The sequence below is a fragment of the Leuciscus leuciscus genome (assembly GCF_965113295.1).
Source record: "Leuciscus leuciscus genome assembly, chromosome: 23".
NCBI classification, from domain to species: domain Eukaryota; kingdom Metazoa; phylum Chordata; class Actinopteri; order Cypriniformes; family Leuciscidae; genus Leuciscus; species Leuciscus leuciscus.
Window position 1 is genome coordinate 23192638 of NC_138747.1, and position 12378 is coordinate 23205015.

Below are 12378 nucleotides of genomic sequence, written 5' to 3' on the forward strand. Positions count from 1 at the left end.
CTGTTTACAATGCAGATTGTTTCAAAGCAGCTTTACAGTGATGACAGGAACATAATGCAACAAAGTTTGTTTTTGCTGTACAGCAGATGTAGAAGAAAATAGTGTCATAGTCCAGCTTGAGTGTTCATTTTTGTTGTAAAAAAAGTTAATTTAAATTTAATTTTAAAATTTAAATTTAAAATGAATTTAGTTCAGTTATATACAGTATATAGCCACTCTGGGAGAAAACAGTGATTTCATCATCCAGCTCAGTTCAAGTCTCATTTAATGGTGTCTATGCAGGCAGATCAATAATATTGTTGAATATTAAGTGATAGCCTACATATATCTATATATCACTCCTATATCATAAAAAATAATCAGAATACTTTTATTTGTCACAGAGTAGAATTTATTTAGGCTGTTGACACAAGACAACACAACATATAGCCTACAGGTTCTCTTGGCTTATGCTACTCTGTCTCTGAATTGCACAGCTAAAATCTCGCAGAGATTTCCTGTTCCTAAAACACTCTGTTGACACTAAGATATTACCAGCTCAGGCCTGATTTTCTCTTGTTCCTCGAAAAAATTGTTGAACTTTGGTTGAGGGGTGGTAAAGGGAGCAGTAACTGTTGGCCAGATGAAATGCTGGGTTATGGATGGGGCGGAGAAGGACGTGACTGTGGTCACTGAGCAAATTGAGAAGGACAGAGGTAGAGGAGAGAGGTGGCTTGTTTTGGAGGGTTCTCAGCAAATCAGAATCTCTGTATGGATTATGGAGGTGGGGAAGATCATTGATCATTTGGACCCATTACAAAACAATAAAACTGGTACCAACTTCAAAAACCTCTTGCAACCACTGGTGTAGTTTGCAGTAACTCCATTTACAGTCATGGCCACTACCTCAAATCAGGTAAATACATTTAATTTTCATTCATACTGTAGATGTGTGGATGTGTCATGCTAGCCTCTTAAAAAAAAGAAGAAGAAAAAAGCTTTTATACAGTATTATTTTGTAATGTGTCTTGTGTAGAATGTGGAGTTTGTGAGGACGGGCTATGGGAAGAACACGGTTAAAGTTCTTCACATCCGTCGTGAAGGATCTCATCACCACATTACTGAGCTGATTGCAGATGTTCAGTTAACCCTGAAGACCCAAAAAGACTATCTGACAGGAGACAACTCTGATATCATCCCCACTGATACAATCAAAAACACTGTCCATGCTCTCGCCAAAATAAAAGGAGTAGGTCTTTTTATTTGTTTCATTTTGCTCTTATAAGTAATTTGATTTATAGCTATATTAATTATCCCCCCCCCCCCCCTCTCAAATATAAATAAAAACAAAATAATTTAATTTATACACTAATAATACACTAAGAGATTATTTTAGTATATATAGGCCTATGTCATGGTCAGTTCAGGTAGAAAGCTCCTGCATGTTTTTTACTTTTTATAGTGAATGCAAACTAGCATTAGTTTCGATAAATCAACAGAAATGTCAAGTGTTTCATGAATTAGTTATTAAATCAACTTAATCATCTTGTAGTTAAACAGCTGATGTTTAGTTGTTTTAAGCAATGTCTGTATAAGAATATTTCTTGTCTTGCAGATCAAGACCCTCGAGGGCTTTGCCCTGGATATTTGTGAACATTTCCTCACAGCATTCAATCATGTCACAAGAGTGAGGGTCAACATTGATGAAGTTCCCTGGAAGAGACTGGAAAAGGTGTTGTGTTACCGCAAAAGCAGAATATATGCAGTGGCTTTCAAAAACAAATGAGATATTTGTATATATATAAAAATCATTTAATCAATCAATTTTATTAAAATGGCTTATAAATGAGGAACATCACAAGCAATGTATTATACAAAAGTTAACAATATTCACAGTACTGCAATGTGAATAGGCAACATCTGTAACTACACCTGTATAAACTTAAATGGAACTTCATATATCCACTAAAAATGATCTTGACACCAGTCACTTATAATTCATAGAAAATAATTACCTACAAAAGAGGTCAATTTTAAGAAAAGCTATAGGACGGAATTTTTTTGCAGATTTAATTTTGTATGATAAATGTTTGATTTATATGACTGATTCTTATTAAATCAATTGGTTTGAAATACATTAAAGTGACCAGTATCCTATAGTCGATTAAAATATTATGAATGTGTTTAACAGAATGGAGTTGAGCATGCACATGCTTTTATCCTCTGCCCTGAGACCTGCCGCTTCTGTGAGGTCGTACAACATCTGAGTAGTGAGTAAAAATCTGATTCTGAACTAGTGATGGTGGTCTGAAGGAAAACAATTAAAGGAGTAGTTCACTTCGGAATAAAAAAATCCTGATAATTTACTCAACCCCACGTCATCCAAGATGTTGATCTCTTTCCTTCTTTCTTTCTTCAGTCAAAAATAAATTAAGGTTTTTGAGGAAAATATTCCAGGATTTTCTCCATAGTGGACTTCAACTGGAACCAATGGGTTGAAGGTCCAAATTAGTTTCAATGCAACTTCAAAGGGACCGACACGATCCGAGCTGAGGATCTGATAATCGGCTCTTATCTAGCGAAATGATCGGTAATAAAAAAACAAAACAAAAAAAAAGGTCAGGCGGTAACCTGACGTAGGCAGAAAATGTAGGGTAGGGCAAAAAACTCCATCTCATTTTCTCCTCCAACTTCAAAATTGTCAGACATTATTGTCTTACCCTTTTTTTTTTTTAATGGCGTTTCACTTCGTCTTTGCACGTTTGCTTTGTAAACAGTAGGTCGGTACTTCCGCCTATGTCACGTGACCTTTCAACAGGATTACGTAATGCATGGCGCATCACAGTGCTAGTGCAAGACGAGCATTTGTGGTTAAAAAGTATATAAATGTTTTTTGTTTTTTTGAAAATTACCTATCTAGATAATACCTTTATTCCTCGGCTGGGATTGTGTAGAGCCCTCTGAAGCTGCATTGAAACTGCAATTTGGTTGTCAAACTGTTGTACCCCATTAAAGTCCACTATATGGAGAAAAATCCTGGAATGTTTTCCTCAAAAACCTTAAAGGGTTAGTTCACCCAAAAATGAAAATTCTGTCAGTAATTACTCACCCTCATGTTGTTCCAACCGCGTAAGACCTTCGTTCATCTTCGGAACACAAATTAAGATATTTTTGATGAAATCTGAGAGCTCATCACTTCTCCGTAGGCTGCTATATAGGTGGCCCAAACTTGCTGGCCCAGAAAAGTTATTAAAGAGATTGTTAATATAGTCCAAGTGTTTTCCTCAGTGACTCCAGTGGTCCACAGCGGTCTAAGAGATATGAAGGTACTGAAGACTACTCAGTCTGGATTTGAGGGCTTCCTGAAGGACCGTTTCACCACTCTGACAGAGGCAAAGGACAGATTCTTCTGCACTTCTGTTTATGCAAGATGGCGTTACAACACTCACGTAAACGTGGCATTTGACGCTTCATGGTAAATGCAAAACTTTTAGACATGGCAACAAAGTGCAAAACTTTTAGACATGCCATAGGACGTGATACATGTTATGTGTCATATATATATACTGTATAATGAAAATGTCCTCGTAGGAAAACGGTTAAGGACACCATCATTCAGAAGTTTTCGGGACCCTATGATCGTGGAGAGTACTCTCCTTCAGTTCAGAAAACTCTGTACGATACACAACTCCTGGTACTTGACAGAATTCCACAGGTAAGTCAAACTGATTTCATTTTTGTGTGACTTTTGTTAGTGCAAAAACTTTTGACTTTTGTTACTACTGCTTATACTAAGGGTTAGTGATTTGAACAAAGCCCAAAAACAAAGCATGACCTTGAGTGGCTTACTGCTTTATGTTACTCATTTATATACACTAGAAATTAATATAATAATTCATGTCATAAAAAATTTGCTTTTATATCTTGTCATCAACTGGATTCAATAGGTGGAGGAAATCGAGATTATTATGCCGAATCAGCATTATTTTGTCATTGACATGACAAAAATGGGACTCTCTAACAAGGAGGAGGTGAGTGACAGAGGAAATCCTGGGGAAAAAGCCAGTCACACACAGGTTATCAGTTCAGATGAGTCTGAAAATCTGTATTGACACAGATCAAAGTTCAGAGTTTTCAGGCTCTGACAAAATCAGGACTTTTGAGGCTGCAACTCTTAAAATGACTTTTATTTCCACAAACCACTTTGTTTTCCCAACTTAAGAGTATGAAGTATATGTGGAGTGTTGCTTTGTATGTATTTATATTTCATTCACATGTCACATTATGTTGTGCTTTTATTTCAGGTTTATCTTCCTCTCGATAATCCAGCAGGAAACATCACAGGCACTGTGCGCAGAAAACCACGAGCCAAAATGTAAAGACCGGCAACATTCACAAACTAGACATCTCATATACACAAAACAAATAAAATCTATAAAGCAATCTAGCATGATTATCTGTTTAAATATTCAACAGACTTCATTTTTATTTTATTTTACAGATAGATTTTTTTGTGTGTGTGTGTAATAACACGAGTAAATCAAATTTACAAATATAAAAATGTTTCAATGAGAACTCCCTTCTATTCTTGGATACATATTAATAAATGAAAACTGTGGGTTAATAAACAGTGTTCTCATCTTTATAATATTGTTTTAATCAATTCAACTTGAATCCATTTCTATAGTTTTCAGATTTATAACTGTGTTCTTCAAAAGTAATAAACTTAAAATAGATTTGAGATGAAAGGTGTTTACAGCAGTGGTTCTGGAGTAGCAATGAACAAAATTAACATAAAATACTGTATCAGTTGGCTTCATCATCTTATTTCTTTGATCACTAATACATGTATCAACATTGATGGGGAAAAAAATTGAAAGAAAAAGAAAACAGCATCAGTTAATCATACCAATACATGCCAGTAATGTTTTTGGGATTTGACTGTTTTAGGAGATTGTTTTTTAGTGGAAAACTGATTATTACATTTATTATTCACATGCACAAAGGAAGTTAAACAGCACTGTAATGAGGACTAGTTAGTGGAATCTGAAAAAGCACCATTTATTGCAGGCTACACTGGCCTTTGTTTCCTCTTTTTAAAACACCCTGTATCACAAACTGCTTTAGATTTACAGTGTTGTGCTATCTGTCAACAACAATTCACCAATTCATCAGGAATCACATTGTTAGTTACAGAATTAAATGCATAAACAGAATTAATAGCAGCACAAAGCACTGTCATTCTGACAGGATTCCCGAAAACAAACCTCACGCGTTCAGCCTTTATCATCATTTTCAGACATTTGATCATTTGTGCTGTCAATTTATCTCAACACACTTTTTATCTATTAAAACTGGAAAAACAAAAAGGGAAATAAACACCAACAAGCTGATAAAATCTCAGCTGTGACAGCAATGTTGTCAATCTCACTTCCGTTCAAAACGTACTTCATGCATTACACAGAAACATCTCAGTTTTTCATTTGACATCACAGATCACATTATTAAACCAAGCATTTAATCTTAAAAGCAATAATGATTTATGGACAAGCACACAAAGTCAAATCTGAAGGAACACATTGTTAAACATAGGTCAGCTGAAAACTGTAAATGTGCCTGTACAGCAGAATGAGACCTTAAAAGCAACAAATTCACCATGTTTATTTATCAAGATGCATAACATGTATTAGTTCTGTCTGCAGTTACCCTGCACTGCGGTGATTGTCTTCAATGCGTCCACATGGCTGCAAGCAGCTACGAGACGTTACTTTTTAAATGTTGGGTTTGAAGAGGCTTGACATGATACTCGTATATCTTCAGTGCAGGACCCAGTTTTATTGACAGTCCGGTTAGAACGTCATTACGAGTCATTAATAAAAGGGATTTGCCATCGATTTCCTGTAAGTTTAGCAAAATAAATAAATACAGAAACACAGAAGACAAAATAATAACATGAATATTATTGAATTCATCATACAACTTTAAAGTATAAAATCCCAAATCGCATCATTATACTATGGTTGTCTTGTAGCCTAGTTATTGCTTGTACTTGTACAATTTGTTGTCAAATGACCATATTTCATACACAGCTTTATGTAATTGAGAGATGAACATGGAGGCATTAAAAAGTGCATATCAAAGTAAATTTTGTACATAGCTGGTAAAATGAGTTGATATGAAATATATCATGCATGTTTGAATTGTCAATGTATAAAACCAAGTAAATTATTTGGCTAAACATTAGCCATGAATTAATAAATAAAGTACCAGAAGGGTAGCTGTGGATTATGCAACACAGGCAACATTTTTGCGAAACACAAAATACGTACCAATACATACATATCACAGCAGTTTCCAACAGAAATGAACACTAGAGGCACTAAAACAGCAAGCACTTTTAATTGTTTTCACACACAATTATGATTACAGGGTCAGATTATGAATTAATAAAGACTTGTTTTCACGCGGCTCTTTTCACAATTATGTTAGGACCTCAAAACACTAGTTTTTACCATAGTGCATGATTCCCGTGAAAGACGAGCTCAAAAACAAGCTAAAATGGCACGGTTATGATTGCTTTTTTATGTCACGTTTGCTTTTGTTAGCACTATCAGGTAGGTTTAGTGTAGGTGTATGTTATTTTAAAATGGAGCATTAAGCTTTTAGCGCCACTCACCGGAACATTTCAATTCAGAACTGCGGTGATGCGTACAAACTCCAACGTAATAAAACGTTGCCATATTCGCGTTCATCTGTTCCGGAGAAAACTAAACAGGCTTTTAGCGTCACTCACTGAACATTTCACTTTAAAACTGTTGTGAAAAGTGCACGACGCAACGTATTTTGCGCTTTGCAAAAATTTTGCCACATTTTTTCTATGAGCGCTGGTCAGACCTTTTGGGAACAGGCAAAAATGCCCCTGCAATTCTAAAGTTTGATATGAGGAATAATAATGTCTTAGTTTGTTCACTCTAGTCAAGGATGTCTTGTATATGTGTATGTACCGGTCAAAAGTTTGGAAACATTACTATTTTTAATATAATCAATGAATCCTGAAAACATTATCACAGGTTCCAAAAAATTCCAGTATTTTAAATTGTTATATATATATATATATATATATGACTTGCAAAGAAATGTGTCATGACACTGTGCAGCAAATAACTTAGGAATATGAAAATGAACCCCTACCTGATCCTGGAAAGCGTTGGCTTGCTCCTCAAACCCTGTTGCTTTAAAGTAATTGACCACATCCACCACAGCCCAGTGTGCGGGATCAGTAAGCTGCCCATTCTCCACAGAACTATTAGGGAGTGAAAAATATTCAACTGATGCATTAGTATGATTGAACCATTCCATATGTCTACACAATCTTCCAAGAAATGTGATCACTTTGATCACTCTCAAATAATCACTTTACTAGGCTTAAATCTGTTTCATGTGTGCTGTAGGATATCACTAAAAGAAGTGTCCAATCAGACATTGTTCTCTGCCTCTTTGCATTAGTATATGCCGACATCAGTTTGCCTGAACAGTTTTTGGAGGGCGGGGTCATGGAGAAAGGGTGTGTGTGCTCAAATCACTTATTAAATTTGCGCATAAGCTAGCCTGGTTAAAACCAGACCATTCTCAGTAGTAACTGAGTTATGGTCTGGCAAAGCTTCATTAATAACTCATTTCCAAAGGGGCGTCACCAACGGACGTCGCTCAAATGCCTCTGGGCACAACTGGATAGACCTAAAACCAATCAGAGCGATCGTCATCGTGTAAAGCCATATGCTGCGTCCCAATTCGCCTAAGTTACACAACGCCATAAAAGTATGTACTCTTTTTGTGAAGAAAAGGTATTTACTTTTGAATGTGTAGCAAAAAAAGTAGGCAAGCTTTGGGACATACTACTTCATCATCTTTATCGGACGGATCTGTCGCATGCATCCTGTCACGTAAACTGCCCTGTCAATCATCTTGTCACAGTTAAAATCCTCTATTAAATCTAATTTAATTTCCTACCGTTTCGGAGAGAAATGTAGTAGCACGTTCATCTGCCAGTGGGTCTTTCATGGAGACTATCCTCATGTGTTTGCAATTTGAATATAATAATGCATTTAAAAGTTGCTGCGCTTCACCAACGGACATCGCTCAAATGCCTCTGGGCGCAATTGGATAGACCTAAAACCAATCAGAGCGATCGTCATCGTGTAAAGCCCGCCTCAACGTTTCTGAGTGGTGCCGTGATTTCGACGGATTAGAAATGGGCTTGAATGAGCTCTTTGCCAGACTACTTGCAGTTCAAATCTAAATTTGCCGGAAGTTGTCTGGGTTTTCCCAGGCTACGCATAAGCTCTTGTTCAGGAAAATCTGCTTTAGTCAAATCAGTGTTGTAATAATATTCTGATTTTCAACAACTGACAGTGTTTGAATATTTTAAATAAAATCAATGCTGATTGTCAAATAAATTGGCAGCAGTTGCCATGCAAACCATTTATTTTCAGTCCGGTTGCCATGGCTCTGCCCTTGTGTAATAAACGAGAGGCCATCTAAACATCAGACAACAGCTCCGCTGTCACAGAAGAGGCAGAGCATTTCTATTCTAAAGTATGTTAAAAGTAGATTTCCTGCACTGTTTCTGGATTCAGGTGGCTCAGTAGGTAGTATGTTGCCTCACAGCAAAAAGGTCCTCAGTTCGAGCCCCAGCTGAGCCAAGAGTTCTTTCTGTGTGGAGTTTGCATGTTCTCCCTATGTCCAAAGACGTCCAGGCTAGGTGGATTGGATATGCTAAATTGGCGATAGGAGTGAGTATATTTGAGTGTCCCAGCACCAGTGTTGCACGAGTTAGTGCACTCTTAGTGCAGGGTTGTGTCAGGAAGGCCACGGGCGTAAAACCTGTGCGGATAATTCCGCTGTGGCGACCCCTTACGGGAGCAGCCAAAAGAAGATGATTTTTCACCAGTATTGTACAACACAAACTGAGGGCTGAACTAAGAATTATTTCCAAAAATTGTCCATTCCTTGGAAGTTGGAACCCAAATTTTCTAATTCTTAAATTCCCTATTGATTTTCATCAGGGAAACAACACCAACTTTGAGGATGGCTAAATAAATGGATTGCGAAGGTAAGTTCTGCTTTCTGACTCAGAGCCACTGATGGAGCATGAAGATGACTGGTTTATTCCATCAGATTGCCTGAGTATGTTGTTGGTTGAAATAGGCCTATTAAAGTTCTTCACATATTGGCCCAGGAGGAAGGGGTCCATCTCAAAAAAATCTTTGTTCCGAGCTCGGGTAATTTTATAAACAACCTTTATCAAGTGTAGGGGAGCGCGGGGCACAAACTAACGCGGGGCTAGTTGTATCACGCTTGTTTTAAATACTTCCGCACATGCTTGGATGACGAAACTTTGTGTATTTACTAGTTGCCATATCAACACTATATGGAAAAAAAAAATTCGCCAAAATTTTTCTTTTTTTGGAAGATATCCATAGACATTTATTAAACCATAGCAAAAGTAAATTTCTTAAGTTAATTTTTCATCTCAATTTTTTTGTGTTTATTTAAAATAAGACAAATCTGATATTATTTTAATCTCCAAGATTGTTATTTAACAGTTGAAGTTAAATTTCACTAGCAGAAGACACTAGCAGGGTTTAAATCCCAGTTGTGCAGGCGGGGGCATGTTGTAACACTGCGTTACAACGTGCCCCTATTAGAAATATGCTATTATATTCTATACTTTTATTAATTTTATTGAGAAAACGTGAGAAAAAGGTGAATAAAGACTGAGAGTCAATGTTCAGAAATGACTAATTATTTATTTGTTTTTGAACTATGTTGTATAGCTGTGTTTTCATGTGTTCGTAGTCAAAACTCAAAAATGAGTTTATATTTAATTATTAAAAATAGCCATTATTTTATATGAAAACGTTTTTTAATTGTATTTTATTTAGAAAATATTTTATAACTCAACATGATGAAATGTTAGAATATGATCAGTGTGTTATTCTAATGTTGATCTAGCTCACTGCTAGTCTCATACAGACAAACTAACACATAGAATAACATTATAACTTTAACACACTCAAATGCAGTTTAGTGTGATAGTTAGACCGCAGTGGTTCCCAAACCTGTCCTGGAGGACCCCCAACACTGCACGTTTTCTTTGTCTCCCTAATCAAACACACCTGATTCAACTCATCAGCTCATTATCACATGGGTTAATGAGCTGATGAGTTGAATCAGGTGTGTTTGATTAGGGAGACAAAGAAAACGTGCAGTGTTGGTGGTCCTCCAGGACAGGTTTGGGAACCACTGAGCAAGTGAAACAGCGCTGCGTTACCTCACAAGTTTCATTCGTCTAATAGCAGCTACACGTCTAATACACTGACCTGTGTGAGCACTAATACAGCACTTGCGTTTGGTAGAATGAAATCTCCATTCCTTTATATCCGTGGGACTCGCGTGTGGCGCTGATATCATGATAAAAACATCAGTGTATTCACTCATCCATAAACATTATTAGATCCATCGGCTTGACGACAAGTTCCATAATTCCGCAGGAAATTTTGCGTCATCAACTTACGCCTTTGTTATTGTAAGAGGTTAGCGACCCCTAGCGGTGAAAACATGTACATATTGTACCTTTAACTGGATCTTATTGTAAAGTGTTGCTCTTTATCTGTTTGAAACCTTTGTTTACTTTATAGGCTACATTGTTTTGTGTTTTATTTTATGGTATTTAAATGTTCCTAGTTCTTTTTGTTATAAGAAAAGTTATTAAACCTGTTAGGAGAACAACACTTTTTTGTATCTTAATTCAATACCACGATAATACAATCATACCATGATAAAAGCTTCAGCAATTATCGTTAAATTAAAATTTGATACGGTCACATAGCCTAGTATACACTTACCTTTTGGTGTCCACTGACCCATTTTCCTTGGCTTCCATGACTGCTGGATTAAAAATAAAAATTCTCAATGGATTCCGATTCAATACATGCAATTCTAGTCTATCATCACAAGCTCCTGTAGCAGCCTATAGTTTTCTAAGAAATACTTTAGTAAGGGAGATGTTTTAATTCATTCATTTAGTTCATATTTGCAAATTCTGATAAATTCTTGAGGTGCAATGAGACGCTCTGCTTTGATGTGTACACTAATAAATATCGTATTAATCTGATCAACAACTGATATATAGCTCACCTGTTTGTCAGAGAGGTGAGACTGCTCTATTTCATTAGATGTGTTCAGTTGTATCTTCATGGCCTTCATCTCCCGCTGTGCAAAACCGCCCCATTTTCCATAAACTTACACAAACCTCCAAGCTTCTGAATAAATCTTTGTGTAGTCAGAGAATTGATTCTGCAAAAAAAATTAAATAAATAAATAAATAATAATCTGAGCAATAAAAAACATTTATCAAGCATTCTTTCACTTAACTCAACCGATATTTTAAGTACTGTGATCCTTCACGTGAGTAATAAACCAAAAAGTTCAGGACCACAAAAGAGGCTAGACATGTTAAATAGAGGAAACTAGAGGAAATACATTGTAAACATTAAGGTAATCTGTCAGAAAATAGCCTAAATCAAATTACTAACAAATTAATATTTTACTATAATCATCATTATCATATAAAGAAACTCAATTCTGTTTTTAGGTTTGAGAACAGCTTAAATTATGCGAAAAATATCAGAGTTATAAGGGAAATTAAAATAGCCTAAGCGTTTCCCTTGCTGGTTTGACAGGTTCCGTGTCTATGAAGAGAAACGCGATAAACAATATGACAGCCATATATATATATATTTTTTTTAACATAGAGAAGTGATTTTTAATTATAAATAAAACATCTAATAATTTATAATAAGTAAAGTATTTTTAATAACTGAAAAATACCGTATGAAATATATTAGTGTTGCTATAAATATATGTAACTGTATCACTGAAGCTGTAATCTGAGAGGCAAAACAGAAGGATTTTTTCAACAAAACATATATTGAATATAGTACAAGTGTTTTTATGATGAATTTCAACAGTGTGATGATTAATAAAGCAGATGATGAACTCATTAGCCAGCTAGCTTCCTTTAACTCCACATTTATGACATTTGCCGTCATTCTAAGAAAACAAAACGACACTTTCCAATTGTTTGGATGAAAAGCTTTTATCTTACCAATTTGTTTTATGATTGGATGATTTATGTTGATGGTTTGGATGTTATTGATTCCCGATCATTGGAACAATATTACGCTTTTTTTCGCCCAGCACAATCCGACAAATGCAGGAACGGGGGATCATGGGTAATGTAGTCTCGAACGATGGGAAATGTAGTTGTTCACAAGCATGGATAGATCTAAATCAACCTGTTATTTTTACCTGAGAAATCAATGCAACAGAAATAGG

At 35.9% G+C, this 12378-nt stretch overlaps 2 protein-coding genes across 3 annotated transcripts; one reads left to right on the forward strand and one right to left on the reverse strand.

Moving 5' to 3' along the window:
• The first annotated feature begins 688 nt into the window (after positions 1-688).
• Positions 689-4792, forward strand: uox (urate oxidase). The gene is made up of 8 exons (XM_082156790.1): positions 689-895; positions 1016-1228; positions 1595-1711; positions 2171-2249; positions 3268-3454; positions 3571-3694; positions 3927-4010; positions 4284-4792. Exons 1-8 carry the CDS (start codon positions 875-877, stop codon positions 4356-4358), a joined length of 900 nt encoding a protein of 299 aa, XP_082012916.1. The 5' UTR covers positions 689-874; the 3' UTR covers positions 4359-4792.
• Positions 4793-5019: 227 nt separating this feature from the next.
• Positions 5020-12299, reverse strand: samd13 (sterile alpha motif domain containing 13). 2 transcript variants are annotated; one of them, XM_082156810.1, is made up of 5 exons: positions 12149-12299; positions 11179-11337; positions 10887-10926; positions 7171-7282; positions 5020-5877 (listed from the first exon to the last, which is right to left on the reverse strand). In XM_082156810.1, the coding sequence occupies exons 3-5, from the start codon at positions 10922-10924 to the stop codon at positions 5734-5736; spliced, it is 294 nt and encodes a 97-aa protein (XP_082012936.1). In that variant the 5' UTR covers positions 10925-10926; positions 11179-11337; positions 12149-12299; the 3' UTR covers positions 5020-5733. The 2 variants fall into 2 exon arrangements, with proteins under 2 accessions (XP_082012936.1, XP_082012935.1); XM_082156809.1 differs by having other exon boundaries at positions 10887-10929.
• Positions 12300-12378: the final 79 nt, after the last annotated feature.